This window comes from Curcuma longa, chromosome 1 (assembly GCF_044706935.1).
Source record: "Curcuma longa cultivar G26 ecotype Majalengka, Jawa Barat chromosome 1, ITB_CL_G26_1.1, whole genome shotgun sequence".
Lineage (NCBI taxonomy): Eukaryota > Viridiplantae > Streptophyta > Magnoliopsida > Zingiberales > Zingiberaceae > Curcuma > Curcuma longa.
In genome coordinates, this window is record NC_133861.1 from 5,703,796 (window position 1) to 5,720,177 (window position 16,382).

General features: G+C 38.5%; 1 protein-coding gene and 4 pseudogenes across 1 annotated transcript; 2 read left to right on the forward strand and 3 right to left on the reverse strand.

Annotated features, from left to right (window-relative positions):
• The window catches only part of LOC141823046 (uncharacterized), a 2,895-nt pseudogene extending 1,689 nt beyond the window's left edge, over nt 1-1,206 (reverse strand).
• Nucleotides 1,207-1,282: 76 nt separating this feature from the next.
• Nucleotides 1,283-2,679, reverse strand: LOC141823054 (uncharacterized; annotated as a pseudogene).
• Nucleotides 2,680-3,173: 494 nt separating this feature from the next.
• Nucleotides 3,174-4,224, reverse strand: LOC141823063 (uncharacterized; annotated as a pseudogene).
• Nucleotides 4,225-7,076: 2,852 nt separating this feature from the next.
• Nucleotides 7,077-9,002, forward strand: LOC141823072 (uncharacterized; annotated as a pseudogene).
• A 53-nt stretch (nt 9,003-9,055) lies between these two features.
• Nucleotides 9,056-10,497, forward strand: LOC141823082 (uncharacterized). The gene is made up of 2 exons (XM_074710356.1): nt 9,056-10,366; nt 10,432-10,497. Exons 1-2 carry the CDS (start codon nt 9,056-9,058, stop codon nt 10,495-10,497), a joined length of 1,377 nt encoding a protein of 458 aa, XP_074566457.1.
• Nucleotides 10,498-16,382: the final 5,885 nt, after the last annotated feature.

Sequence of the window (16,382 nt, forward strand, 5' to 3'; positions counted from 1 at the left end):
TGTATAGTAATATCAGGATTAATAATATCAAGTGTACATATTACCTTGTTTTTTGCCCAGTGCATTAGAGGAATTTCCCCAATGACTCCTGCTTCCCTTAACTTCTGCATTACTGGTGCAAATTGCATCTTGAAGTCTATCCTGCCAATACTTGTTGCTTTGGTAACAATAATTCTTCATTAATATTGAGGTATTCATCTTCATCCATTTCCAATTCTGGTATTGCTTTGGCTGCAATATTTACTTCAGGAGAGGTATTAATTGTAGTAATTTCCTTATAAAAAGTTACCTCTGTTCCTTCTATTCTGAGACCACCAGATACTGCCCTGATAAAGTTACACCCAATCAGCATTTGAATTCCATCTCTGAGATTCATGGTAAGCTGAAATGTAAAAGGTATGCGAAATTTATGTCTTCCGATGCACATGAATCCATTTTCACTTTCTTGGATGTTTCTTGCTGAGAATTTATCCCTGAAAATACTACCTTGTAATTGATGTCTTCAAATGCATTTTCTGGTAATGCACTTTTACAGATACAGCAAGTAGTGGCTCCTGTGTCTAGTATTGCTTGTACCTGCGTGTCAGCTATACCAGGGATTTGCATAGTTACTACCATGTTGTATAATCGGTTCAAAAAGGTCTTGCCTGTTGCTGAAAAAATTAACTCCTGGCTTGTTGATGGTTGATCCCTTGTCGTTGAACCAAAACCTCCAGAGGCTCTCATAGTTTCTCCTAGCTCTTCCACTTCCATGATAGGTGGGGTCATGATTTTTTCAAATACTAACTGTGCAATACAGCTTCCATGTCCCAGCAACAGTGTTAAATTTGAACAATTGTAAACAAGAATCCGTACCTCCCCCCGAAAATCTGAATCAATGACACCGGCATTGATAGAAGAGGCTTAAATTCGAAGTGCTGCACCGGAATCGAGGTGCAACTCTAGCATAATATCCTTCTGAAAATTCTATGCTTAGTCCAGTTTTAATAAGACATTGTTGTTGGGCTGAGATATGAACTTCTTCATCTGTAAAAATGTCATATCCAGTTGCTCCTGTAGTTCATCGCTTTGGTAGTATTGCTGTTTGCGACAACCTTTTTACTTTGATAAAAAGACCATCCTCTGGGATTTCTCCTTTTGTTCAATTGTCTTTCTGTCTAAAATACTTCGCAAATACTGAGTATAATCTAGTAAGCCTTGTATCATCTGGTCTTCCTTTTCATAGGGTGGAATCATATCATTTTTCTTCAAGACCAAAGTCTTGTTTAAGTAGAATGGCCCACTAGCAGGACATACCGTCATTCTGCATAATACACAATGTATACGCATGTTATTAGTAGTAATTAACTTACAGAGGGTGCAACATACGTATTTGCTGTCAGCAATGATTTGATTTTCTTCCCATTCATGTTGACAGTTTTTCATTAAATCTCCCACAAAGACTTGACTTCTCCATCCACAATTTTCTGCTCCCAGCATGAAAGCTGCTTCCTAGACCCATGGTGTATCATCCAATGCAATATTAACATAATTGGGACCTGTTTCCCCTTCTGAAAATGAGCAAATAGCATCAGAGTCTTCCTCATTAAGATCTACCGAAAGAACATCATAATCAGAGGGAAGATCCAGCTGATCCATTACTGCTGCTCGTATAATATTTCCTGTCTTCCTTTTACAATCTCTGGCAAAATGGCCTGGTTCACCACAAATAAAACACTTACATTTCTTTTGTTGTTCCCCTTTTTTCTTCTTGAAAACTCTTATATGAGAATCATGAGGTTTTCCCTTGTAAGTCTTTAATTTTCTGAGACCATATTTTTTTTGCTTGTTGTTATATCCTGGTATTGGTATTTTGCTACAGAACGCCAGATCCTTGACGACCTTTTGTATCGCCACTTTCTTGCATATGTCTGCCAAATACTGATAAGTAAAATGAATTCTTGGAATAATGTCTACCTGATTAGCCGGATACTTTTCCTTAAAGGCAGCAGCTATTTCCTAGCCTATTAGAGGTGACATTTTCTTGAATATTTTGTCAGAGAGTTCAGGACTAATAAACATCCGACCAGATTTGGCTGCAAGAACTTTGAAGTCATTTAAATAATTAAAAATATCTTTCATGTTATTGCAAGATAACCTTTCAATGTCGATATAAGCCTGATCTTGCTCCACAGTGGAGCCTTGATAGGGGTCTTCTAATAGAAATGACCTTCTGATGGCTGATAAAATATTTTGAGTTTCTCCAGCCATTTGAACAAGGGCTTCATATTCATCCGCGTATGCCATACACCATTGTATCCACATTTTCTTTTCATTTTCACCTAGAAGATTTTCAATAAACTGTACCTTTTGAGCATTGTCCAACCATGTCATCTGGTTTACCAAATTATTGGTAATGGATTCCCAATGAGATATTACTTCAGAGTATTGCCCAATGTCCTCGGGCAAAATTAAGATGGCTCCATCATTTGTTTGAGCTGATGGCAGCGTCCATGGTTGATGATTATAACCTCGAGCTTTAAACCTTCCGCTAAAAACCGTAGTTGGTTCTCTTGCTTCTGTCCTCACTTGCGTTGGAGGATAATTTACTTGACCCATAAGAGGTTCTTGTGGCGGATTATACCTGGATATTGCACTTGTACTTGATAGGGCCTTTTCAGCCGTTGCTTGCTGCATCATATTTTGTAGTATTGGATAATCCAGGCTTTCCAGCTGCTCTATTAGGGGGGAATCTTACAAATAGCAATCAGTACAAATTAACCAATCATTCGGTTCTCCTTCCTCTGCTGAAGTTGATTCTTCTTGGATTGAAAGTTCATTCATTCTTTGTGTTGCAAAGAATTGCTCTTCTGTTTGCTCTACTTCTTGGACGACTTGTTGCCAATATTCATATGTTTCAGGACTAGATTCATTCCATTGAGGTGGTTGCTATAATTCTTCATTAGGTAGCATCGAAGTAAAAGAATACATGGGATAATCCGTTTCCAGATTATTGAGTCCCAAAAAGTAAGAGCCCAAGTCTTCTTCATCATCATCTTCTAAATCATTATTGACTTGAAATTCTTCATCATCCCTTGGCATGTCATCACAAGGCTCATAATAAGGATCTTCATCCTAGGGTGTATCTTCCCATATACTAGGAAGAGCACATTCATCTTCCTCATCACTTTCACTTATCCAGCCATAACAAGGAAATTTTCTTTTTGTTGGGATGTTGAGGCTGGAAGGTCTGGCCTTTTCTCTTTTGAGGGTTTTGCATGGAGATCCTTCTTACTGTTTGAACCTTCATTATATTCCCATCCTTCTGGAGGGATTTTTGGTTGTAAGTTTGAAGGTTTTGGTTTATCAGGCTTGACTTTAGGGTTTTCTTTCCTGTCTGGGACTTCATCATTATCATCCTCCCATCCTGTTGGAATGATAGGGAGGTAATATTCAGGTGGTCTTGATGGTATAGAATAGTCCACATAGTAATCATATTTACCACTGGGTTCACCTAGTATATCCTATATAGGTTGAGGTTTTTGAGGATGCTTGACATATTTGCTTGAAAATATAGGTGGAGTTCTTTGAGTCTTCTGAGTTTCTGGGACATATTCATTTGAAAGCATTCCAACAAATTCTTTCTCCCCTTCATCTCTGATTTCTTCAATATCAAGGTTGCTCATCCTTCTTGGTTGGGAATGCCTTGCTGATTGGTATCCCTGAAAGGATAAAGCAATTGAACAATCTAATAGAGTAGTGGTTCTAACCTCCTGGGGAACTCAGATATGGGACATAGATGATGGCTGCAAGGTCCATCTCATTCCTTGTAATTCTGCTATTGTTCGTGGTGCCATCGATATCGTATGAATACCTGTGCTAGTCAAATAATCTACAACATTTTGAATATTATATCGAAAACCAGCATGACTAGTATTAGTCAATCTTCCGATTAACCCTCTGATAATTAATAAATTTGACTCTGCTGTATTCCAGCCCTCATAACCATGGGTTTGAATAGCCAGCTCAATATGGTGGAAACAAATCATCCACACTAATTAACATGTTTAGTGCAATATTTACCAGCTGTGTACCTCCAGAAAGATCTACCTCCATTGTTCCAATGATGGATCTGTCATCCGTCCATCGTGTATCCCGCAATACTACTAAAGCATTTACTCCAGCATTCCTGTGATGTAGAGCATGTACTCTAATCATTACTAATCCAAGGTGGATTAGTTGCATACCTTCTCTTCGTAGAGTTGTATAGCTCCTCTCTTGATTAATTAGGGAAGGTTCTGCTGTCCTCCTGTAACCAAGATTCTGGTTTCAGAGTAGTGTTGGTAGACTCTATGAAAAGGTTCCGACCAGTTTGAGGAATATAGTTCTCAGCTGGGACTAATGAGACCCTTCTTCTTTGAGAAAGCTCTAACTCAGCTTCAGGATTTAGCTGACTTTCCAAGGTTCTTAATCCACTCCTTGCACCATGTAATCTTCTTTGGGCTTCATACCGAAGTCTTGCCATTCTTCGGTAACTTCTAATTTGATCTTTTTGTGAAGAAGTAACTGGTTCAGCAGTTTCTGTTTCAGTAATAGTTGGCCTACTTCTTGTCGCCATTAAGCTTCTCCTTTTCCTCCTTAAAAATCTTTAGAGGATCTTGGTATATATAGAAAGGCTCCTTTTTCTTTTTGACAGATGTCAAAGTAAGTCCTTCAAGTTGCTTTGCTAGGGCTACAACCTATTCAGAGGAGTCAGACACAACAAGTTTTGCAAGTAAAAGATCTAGCTTTTTATTGAGAGTCAATAATAGCTCAATAATTGTGTTATTCTGTCTGTTTATGTTGGTCAACAGTAACAAATCCAACAGCAGGTGCACTAAGATCTTGCCTAGTGTTTCGATGTTTGACAATACACCTAGGTCTGGTCAGTTTGACCAAGGGTTGATCCAAAACTAGGACTTGATGTTTGGATGTGTGGAAGTGAGTGAGAAAGATCTAGTCGGTTAGACTAGACAATGGAAGTCCTGGTGAGTGAAGCTGGGCAAGGGAAAGTCCTAGTTGTAGGCTAGGCAAAGGGAAGTCCTGGTTTGGAGGATCAGGCAGAAGTCTTGGCAGAGTCAACGTGCACCAGGCAAAGATCTGGACTTGGTCAGGAGGACCAAGTTGCGGATGGCTGGACTTGGTCAGGAGGATCAAGTTGCAGTGGAGGACTGGACTGATCAGGAGGATCAGTTGCGGTCAAGTAGAAGAGTGGACTGATCAGGAGGATCAGTTGCATTCCAAGTCCTGGGGGGCAACGACAGAGCCGAGCACAAGTCCAACAAGTCTGGGTGATTTGGTTGGCACAAATTCTCCAGAATGGAGTGGGTTAGACTAACCCAGGATTTCGGGAGAAATCCGAAGTTAGATCCACAAGGTAAAACTAGTTTGGCTTGGTTGTATTCATGCTTGTTTTACAGGAATTATAATGCAGGGTCAACTTCAAACAGCCATAACTTTTGACTCGGGTCTCAGAACGAGGCAAACTCAGATGCGTTGGAAAGCCCTTTCAGAGATCTACAAAATTGGTGTTTTGAGTTTTTTCGGATTCCGGCTGGAGTCGACTCAGAATGGCACTTGAGTCGACTCAGGCAGCTGATAACGACAAAGAAGCAAGTTTTATCCACCACATAGGCTGGAGTCGACTCAGGGCTTGCTGGAGTCGACTCAGGAGGTCTATATAAGGCTGTGAACGTGCAGAAGCAACCCAATTCAAGCCAGAAACCTCCCAACTCATTCTGTGGTGCTGTGAAACGCAAAAGAGGCCAGTTCTTGCAGCCGGGGAAGATCCAGAAAGGGTGCACGACGCTCAGGACTTCCGGATCGACTACAAGAAGTTTGCTTTTAATTTATTGTTATTACTTCCTGCTTTTCATTTATTCTGTTTTGCTTGGACTGTAAGACGGGTTGCTCCGCCTCCGAACGCCGTTCGGAAAGGAGACCACTAGTGGACGGGCGCCTCCCGAATTAGGCCTTGGACGTACTAACCCTGGGGGGTTAGGAACCAAGTAAATCCCGCGTGTCCTCTTTATTGTTGTCTAATTCCGCTGCTTAGTATTTCTTTTAGTTAATCGAACGATTTCCGAGAAAAAGCGAAACGCGCTATTCACCCCCCCCCCCCTCTAGCGCGTACACGATCCTACATTAAGGTATTCTAGTGAAGCAGTTTGAGAGGTATGTGCCATATTTTTAAAGAATTCATACTAAGTATGATGATGATTCTATTATTGAATAAATTATTTTAGTGTCCAAACCCTATATGGAACTGTGAAAGGCTTTAGTAGGGTCGTGAAAAGGCAGGAGGCCGTGTAAGACCTGAACCTTGATTTCATGGTAAGCTTGAAGGGTAAGGAACTAAAAATAATTTATTTTATAATAAATTATGTCAGAAAGGTTTGAACAATCAATTAAAGATTGGTATCAAAACTCACGAATTGTGGATCTAGGATATCTTGATTTAGAAACAAAAGTCTCTCTTAAAGGAATTTTTGCAAGAATCCTTAAAGCACTAAAAGGAGTTACAGCAAGCTGTATTGCAATTACAGAAGGAGATTTTATTTAACAAACCTCTTACTGCAAGAGATATTAAAAGTTTGGTGGTTGAAATTTCCAAACAACCAAAGATACTGGAAGAGCATGCGATAAATCTGATTGGTGAAGTAAAAAGCCAGATAAAACAGATTGAGGGAGTCATGCAGGAGGTAAAAAGGCGAGTGTCATGAATTATCCCTCCTCCTCGAACACTGAGGACTACATTAATGCTCTTGAGGTAACAAAGACAATTAGTGCACCTGCTGTTGGATTTGTTACTGTTGAAAAAGCTACGAGTAGTGACATAAACAGGCAGAATAACACGATTATTGAGCTATTATTGACTCTCAATAAAAAGCTAGATCTTTTACTTGCAAAACCTGTTGTGTCTGACTCCTCTGAACAGGTTGTAGCCCTAGCAAAGCAACTTGAAGGACTTACTTTGACATCTGTCAAAAAGAAAAAGGAGCCTTTCTATGTATACTAAGATCCTCTAAAGATTTTTAAGGAGGAAAAGGAGAAGCTTAATGGCGACAAGAAGTAGGCCAACTATTACTGAAACAGAAACTGCTGAACCAGTTACTTCTTCACAAGAAGATCAAATTAGAAGTTACCGAAGAATGGCAAGACTTCGGTATGAAGCCCAAAGAAGATTACATGGTGCAAGGAGTGGATCAAGAACCTTGGAAAGTCAGCTGAATCCTGAAGCTGAACTGGAGCTTTCTCAAAGAAGAAGGGCCTCATTAGTCCCAGCTGAGACACTATATTCCTCTAACTGGTCGGAACCTCGTCATAGAGTCTACCAACACTACTCTGAAACCAGAATCTTGGTTACAGGGGGACAACAGAACCTTCCCCTAATTAATCAAGAGAGCTATACAACCCTACGAAGAGAAGGTATGCAACTAATCCATCTTGGATTAGTAATGATTAGAGTACATGCTCTACATCGCAGGAATGCTGGAGTAAATGCTCTAGTGGTATTGTGGGATACACGATGGACGGATGACAGATCCATCATTGGCACAATGGAGGTAGATCTTTCTGAAGGTACGCAGCTGGTATATATTGCACCAAACATGTTAATTAGTGTGGAAGATTTTTTCCACCATATTGAGCTGGCTATTCAAACCCATGGTTATGAGGGCTGGAATACAGCAGAGTCAAATTTATTAATTACCAGAGGGTTAATCGGAAGATTGACTAATACTAGTCATGCTGGCTTTCGATATAATGTTCAAAATGTTGCAGATTATTTGGCTAGCACAGGTATTCATGCGGTATCGGCGGCACCACGAACGATAGCAGAATTACAAGGAATGAGGTGGACCTTGCAGCCATCATCTATGGCCCAGATCCGAGTTCCCCAGGAGGTCAGAACCACTACTCTATTAGATGGTTCAATTGCTTTATCCTTTCAGGGGTACCAATCAGCAAGGCATTCCCAACCAAGGAGGATGAGCAACCTTGATATTGAAGAAATCAGAGATGAAGGGGAGGAAGAATTTATTGGGATGTTTTCAAGTGAATATATCCCAAAAACTCAGAAGACTCAAAGAACTCAACCTATATTTTCAAGCAAATATGTCGAGCATCCTCAAAAACCTCAACCTATATGGGATACACTGGGTGAACCCAGTGGTAAATATGATTACTATGTGGACTATTCTATACCATCAAGACCACCTGAATATTACCTCCCTATCATTCCAACAGGATGGGAGGATGATAATGATGAAGTCCCAGACAGGAAAGAAAACCCTGAAGTCAAGCCTAATAAACCAGAACCTTCAAACTTACAACCAAAAATCCCTCCAGAAGGATGGGAATATAATGAAGGTTCAAACAGCAAGAAGGATCTAAGAGTCCAAGCAGAACCCTCAAAGGAGAAAAGGCCAGACCTTCCAGCCTCAACATCCCAACAAAAAAGAAAATTTCCTTGTTATGGCTGGATAAGTGAAAGTGAAGAGGAAGATGAATGTGCTCTTCCTAGTATATGGGAAGATACACCCTGGGATGAAGATCCTTATTATGATCCTTGTGATGACATGCCAAGGGATGATGAAGAATTTCAAGTCAACACTGATTAGTCGTGAAGAAGATGATGATGAAGAAGACTTGAAGCTCTTACTTTTTGGGACTCAATAATCTGGAAACGGATTATCCCATGTATTCTCCTACTTCGGTGCTACCTAATGAAGAATTACAGCAACCACCTCAATGGGATGAATCTAGTCCTGAAGCAGATGAATATTGGCAACAAGTCGTCCAAGAAGTAGAGCAAACAGAAGAGCAATTCTTTGCAACACAAAGAATGAATGAACTTTCAATCCAAGAAGAATCAACTTCAGCAGAGGAAGGAGAACCGAATGACTGGTTACCATTTGTAAACCAGTCACAAAATCAAGAAAGTCCTCAAGACGCAACAGAGGAAGCAGTGCATGTGGGCATAGATTCCCCCCTAATAGAGCAGCTGGAAAGCCTGGATTATCCAATACTACAAAATATGATGCAGCAAGCAACGACTGAAAAGGCCCTATCAAGCACAAGTGCAATATCCAGGTATAATCCGCCACAAGAACCTCTTATGGGTCAAGTAAATTATCCTCCTGCGCAGGTGAGGACAGAAGCAAGAGAACCAACTACGGTTTTCAGCGGAAGGTTTAAAGCTCGAGGCTATAATCATCAACCATGGACGCTGCCATCAGCTCAAACAAATGATGGAGCCATCTTAATTTTGCCCGAGGACATTGGGCAATACTCTGAAGTAATATCTCGTTGGGAATCCATTACCAATAATTTGGTAAACCAGAAGACATGGTTGGACAATGCTCAAAAGGTACAGTTTATTGAAAATCTTCTAGGTGAAAATGAAAAGAAAATGTGGATACAATGGCGTATGGCATACGCGGCTGAATATGAAGCCCTTGTTCAAATGGCTGGAGAAACTCAAAATATTTTATCAGCCATCAGAAGGTCATTTCTATTAGAAGACCCCTATCAAGGCTCCACTGTGGAGCAAGATCAGGCTTATATCGACATTGAAAGGTTATCTTGCAATAACATGAAAGATATTTTTAATTATTTAAATGACTTCAAAGTTCTTGCAGCCAAATCTGGTCGGATGTTTATTAGTCCTGAACTCTCCGACAAAATATTCAAGAAAATGCCACCTCTAATAGGCCAGGAAATAGCTGCTGCCTTTAAGGAAAGGTATCCGGCTAATCAGGTAGGCATTATTCCAAGAATTCATTTTACTTATCAGTATTTGGCAGACATATGCAAGAAAGTGGCGGTACAAAAGGTCGTCAAGGATCTGGCGTTCTGTAGCAAAATACCAATACCAGGATATTACAACAAGCAAAAGAAATATGGTCTCAGAAAATCAAAGACTTACAAGGGAAAACCTCATGATTCTCATATAAGGGTTTTCAAGAAGAAAAAAGGGGAACAACAAAAGAAATGTAAGTGTTTTATTTGTGGTGAACCAGGTCATTTTGCCAGAGATTGTAAAAGGAAGACAGGAAATATTGTACGAGCAGCAGTAATGGATCAGCTGGATCTTCCCTCTGATTATGATGTTCTTTCGGTAGATCTTAATGAGGAAGACTCTGATGCTATTTGCTCATTTTCAGAAGGAGAAACAGGTCCCAATTATGTTAATATTGCATTGGATGATACACCATGGGTCCAGGAAGCAGCTTTCATGCTGGGAGCAGAAAATTGTGGATGGAGAAGTCAAGTCTTTGTGGGAGATTTAATGAAAAATTGTCAACATGAATGGGAAGAAAATCAAATCATTGCTGACAGCAAATACGTATGTTGCACCCTCTGTAAGTTAATTACTACTGATAACATGCGTATACATTGTGTATTATGCAGAATGACGGTATGTCCTGCTTGTGGGCCATTCTACTTAAACAAGACTTTGGTCTTGAAGAAAAATGATATGATTCCACCCTATGAAAAGGAGGACCAGATGATACAAGGCTTACTAGATTATACTCAGTATTTGCGAAGTATTTTAGACAGAAAGACAATTGAACAAAAGGAGAAATCCCAGAAGATGGTCTTTTTATCAGAGTAAAAAGGTTGTCGCAAACAGCAATACTACCAAAGCGACGAACTACAGGAGCAGCTGGATATGACATTTTTACAGATGAAGAAGTTCATATATCAGCCCAACAACAATGTCTTATTAAAACCGGACTAAGCATAGAATTTTCAGAAGGATACTATGCTAGAATTGCACCTCGTTCCGGTGCAGCACTTCGATTCAACCTTCTTATCAATGCTGGTGTCATTGATTCAGATTTCCAGGGGGAGGTACGATTACTTGTTTACAATTGTTCAAATCTAACCCTCTCTCTGGGACATGGAAGTTGTATTGCACAGCTAGTGTTTGAAAAAATCATGACCCCACCTATCATGGAAGTAGAAGACTGGGGGAAACAATGAGAGCCTCGGGATGTTTTGGCTCAACGACAAGGGATCAGCCATCAACAAGTCAGGAGCTAATTTTTTCAGCAACAGGCAAGACCTTTTTGAACCGATTATACAACATGGTAGTAACTATACAAATCCCTGGTATAGCTGACACGCAGGTACAAGCAATACTAGATACGGGAGCCACTACTTGCTGTATCTGTAAAAGTGCATTACCAGAAAATGCATTTGAGGATATCAATTACAAGGTAGTATTTTCAGGGATAAATTCTCAGCAAGAATCAACCAAGAAGGTGAAGAATGGATTCATGTGCATCGGAAGACATAAATTTCGCATACCTTTTACATTTCAGCTTACCATGAATCTCCGAGACGGAATTCAAATGCTGATTGGGTGTAATTTTATCAGGGCAGTATCTGGTGGTCTCAGAATAGAAGGAACAGAGGTAACTTTTTATAAGGAAATTACTACAATCAATACCTCTCCTGAAGTACATATTGCAGCAAGAGCAATACCGGAATTGGAAATGGATGAAGATGAATATCTCAATATTAATGAAGAATTATTCCTACCAAAGCAACATGTATTGGCAGGGATAGACTTCAAGATGCAATTTGCACCAGTAATGCAGAAGTTAAAGGAAGCAGGGTTTATCGGGGAAATCCCTCTAAAACATTGGGCAAGGAACAAGGTAACATGTACACTTGATATTATTAATCCTGACATTACTATACAGGATAAACCCTTGAAACATATTACCCCTGCAATGGAAGCATCTTTCAAAATACACATAGAAGCTTTATTAAAGATGAAGGTAATTAGGCCTAGTGAAAGTCAGGCATCGAACAATGGCCTTTATTGTGCAATCTGGTACCACAGTTGACCCGGTGACAGGAGAAGAGAAGAGGGGAAAAGAAAGACTGGTTTTCAATTACAAGACTCTTAATGACAACACTCATAAGGATCAGTATTCCCTACCGGGCATTAATCTTATTCTCAAGAAAATTGGAAGCAGTAAGATCTTTTCAAAATTTGACCTGAAATCTGGATTTCATCAGGTCATGATGAACCCTGAGTCTATCCCGTGGACGGCTTTTCTAGTGCCACAGGGATTATATGAATGGCTGGTTATGCCCTTTGGGCTAAAAAATGCACCAGCAGTCTTCCAAAGGAAGATGGACAACTGTTTTCAAGGTTGTCAGGATTTCTTGGTCGTTTACATTGATGATATTCTGGTCTTTTCAGCTAATGAGGAGTTACATTGCCAGCATCTAAGCAGAATGCTGGATATATGTCAGAAGGAGGGACTGGTTCTTTCCCCAACCAAAATGAAGCTTGCCCAAGCAGAAATTGAATTTCTGGGTGTCATTGTGGGAAATCGGAAAATTAAGCTTCAACCACATATTATCAAGAAGATAATTGACTTCAATGAAGAAACTCTCACTACTCTAAAGGGGTTGAGGTCTTTCTTGGGGATTCTTAATTATGCTCGGTCCCACATTCCTAATCTGAGTAAATTATTGGGACCTTTATATTCAAAAACCTCTCCGCATGGAGATCGAAGGTTTAAATCCTCTGATTGGGCAATCATCAGGGAAGTTAAAGCCCTGGTCAAGAATTTACCAGACTTAGAATTACCACCTGCAGATGCTTATATCATCATCGAAACTGACGGTTACATGGAAGGATGGGGAGGAGTTTCATATTTAAAATGATAACGATACTCTAAATAATATTTAGAACATACAAAAAGGAAAAAAAAAATTGGGATTTTTTGAATTGCGATAACAAATTTGTTATTGCGATAATAAATACACCTTTTTTCCTTTTTAGCACTATCTATCTCAAGAAGTAGTTATATGATTGACAAGGTAGTTAATTAGAAGAAAATAAGAAAAACAAGTTAAATATTTCAACTCCAAACTACTAAAAGTAATTTTAGCAGTCAAACCTGAGCCAGTTGTTGTTCAGCAACTCATGCATCCTTTCCCTCACAGTTACGTGCTAAAGCATCAGGCCACCTATTGGAAGAATAGAAAGTAAGTTAAGTCTGTCTATTATAAATACATCAAAGATACTAAACTTATTCATTAAAAGTTGTATGATAGCAATTAAAAAAATTATCTGCTATGGGAATTTATTGGAGATTTAGTTACCTGGCCTAAAGATATGAATATTTAAATAACTTTCAAGTGCCAGCAAGATGATCTATTTGAACTTTAGATTCAAATGACAAGCCAAAATGACTAACAATTGAGAACCAATAAAAAAACACAAAGGTAACTCATTTAAAATGTCTTCGTAATATATTTTTAGAGGCAAACTCATCAATGATAGCATCATATTCAATATTTTCTAAAATATTCTTTTCAATGCATAAATTGCTAATCCATTTAGCCTATCTTGAGTCATTATAGTCCGTAAATAAAATTTTATTAATTTTAATTTTGAAAAATTTCTTTCGGCAGATGTCACTGTTACGGGTATCCAGATAATTGTTTCATGATGATAGATAATTATGAACAATAAGCAATAAGCAATAAGTAAAGAACAATAAAACCTAATATAGAGGGCACTTTCACGGCTTGTGGAACTGTAGAAGCGGTTGTGGCTTGTGGGGGCAGTTCGCGGCAGAGATCCACAACACATGGAATGAATAGAAAAAGGATCTCGTGAAGAGATCCACAACTTGTCGAGATCTGGTGCTTATGTTTGACGAAATGAACAGAAAAAGAATCAGCGATTAGGGCTCAAAAACTAGTTGACCATTCAGTTTTTTTTTATGGACAGATGGACAAAGAATTATAGAGTTACCGTTTAATTTTTTTTTGGGATTCGATCAAAGAATACTTTTAATATTTTTTGAAAGGTAATAATTAAAAGCTAAGAATATGAAATTTAATCCAAAAATTAGGACCCTATCAATTTGTGGATCATGAGCAGTCGCCCTGGCCCAGGGCCAACCCTGAATTTTACTTGTGTGCCAAGACATGCAATTGATAACTTTAGAATTTTAATTTGAGATAAAGAGTGCCTTTTAGTGACAAAGAAGGTTGTGAGATAACCATTTTGCAACCTCCCCTTCAACTGAAAACATAAAGAAAACTCTAAAGGTACCATACCACGGGAATATTTATGTATTACAATGATTTCATGATTATTGAACTCCAAATATACTTTTTTTTGGAGAAGAATCCCTAGATGTGGTTAGTTATGGAGAAATCTATGAGCTCGGACAAAGAAAAACATCAAAGCTAAATTCAAATTAAAGAAAGTAAGGTTCAAGAGCAAGAGGGGTCGAACACGTTGTAGGAGGCGAGGTTGATGGTTGTGATGTAGCTACCATATTAGCGACGGAGCTAGGAATTATAATCAATCTGGATTAATTTTTTTAATGAAAAATAATAAAAAAACCTAGGCTTACACTACGATAATCTTTGCTTAACAACCAAGATCAAGGCAATCTCCAATCAAGGTCAAAGAAATTTCCGAGCAAGCCTCGAGTGCCCAAATATGTTTGTACCTAACTCCGCTCTTATATAGTAGGTAAAACATAAGGTGAAGACAGAGGAGGAAGAATGGAAAGGGGAGTTCACCTTTCGATATTAATTGATCTCTAGATGATTAAGCAATAATTTAAAAATAATAATTTTTATTATATATATATATATATATATTGTCAAAGAAGAATTTCATACACATGTATTATGTATATATAGATTAAAAATCAGAACAAATCTTGAAGATTAGTTTCAAGGACTAATAAGACTTGTCTCAAAGGATTCCATTATCTAGAAGCACGTATACACATCTATAATCATATATACAGGAACTATTATAATTAATACATATAATCTCCACTTTAGTTAAGTTCAATGAACTATCCAAACATTAAAAACATAGACTTGATCGAACACTTACAACATATTTACAAATTAAATCCTCTACTGAAAAATTAATCCAAGTTAAAAACAACTCCTTCGAGCCAAGAACCCCACCATTTTTGCCCACGATACCAACAATACTTTCATCCTCTTCTCCTCATCATCATCGTCATTCTCCCCCTTATGATCATTGTCATTGTTATTGTCGTCGTCACCATCGGTCTCTCTGCAACCCTCTTGATCCACAGCCAACAGATAGGGAGGAGGCATACTGTCGGACTCCTGATCATCCAAATCTATGCCACTCTCCAAATAGTCAACGCCAGCCATGGCCAGAGCTTCAATTGAGGCAGAACCCATCAGGTAGATATACATATAGCCTCAGCCTTTGTATGTATGTATATTCTCTGAGCTCTTTATGGAATCAATGCAACTCCACTGATCGATCGATGAGAAGAATTAAGGTGTTAAAAATGAAAACCAACCTCAGTTCTTTAATTATGAAACTAACTGTTCTCCAGGGAGGATTATTTATAGGCAAGGATCGATGATTAGTTGTGCATGCATGCATGGCTAGCTGATGGTTGACCACAAAAATACATATAATAATAATATTGGTATGTGAAACATGTGAATTGTGGATAATTAGTTGATCGATTAAATGTTTCAATATGTACGAATGGATCGAATTGACTAGAATATGATCTGGATATATGGTGAGAAGATGAGGAGGGAGGGGGTGGTTGGACCTATGCATGCATGCACGTACGTAGAGGGAGACGCATCGACACAACTTGGCCTTCTTTTTTTTTTTTTTTGTATATTATGATTTTTAGTTTTTTTTAGTTTGAGTCAAAACCATAAACCGGATGAGTCAAAACCATAAACCGGATTCAGGAGAGAGACGAAACCAGACAAGGTAGCAATTTGGTATGTGGTCACATGCCCACGATGAATCCGTGGATATAAGCACTCGGTATTTTTTAAAATGATGGATATGCACACATTTCTATTATTGGATATGAATGTCGATATGAAACTTTTTATTTTGAAATGATAATTCAATAATCCTGATTAGATTAATTTGTATAGTAAGTATTTATTAATTTTCGTCACAAATGATGTATTTAACAAATGAAAATATTAGGGACAGTAATTTACTGTTTTTACTTTTATTTGAGACGACACATTACCATCTCAATCTGGTGTCTCTAGTTTTTTTACAGGATAAGACATAACATTTGAGACAAAAAATAACTGTCTTAAATACTTTTGAGACAATTTAACAACTGTCTCATCACCGTCTTAAATCGCATTTGAGACAGTACAACTGTCTCAATATTTTTTTGAGACGCTTATATTGGGGACGACTACATCAAAAACCTAATTTTCTAGTAGTGCTCTAAATATATATATATATATATATAATCAATCAATTTGCCACATCAATTGGTGCCATGGACGGGGCAATGGTGCAACGGTAGGACATCCGAGTTGTGACC

Excerpts from the sequence above, each read along its gene's own strand:
- LOC141823082 (XM_074710356.1), top strand. The coding sequence starts at position 9,056 with ATGATGCAGCAAGCAACGACTGAAAAGGCCCTATCAAGCACAAGTGCA. Across the intron at positions 10,367-10,431 it reads TCATTGCTGACAGCAAATAC|AATGACGGTATGTCCTGCTT; the intron begins GTATGTTGCACC and ends TGTATTATGCAG.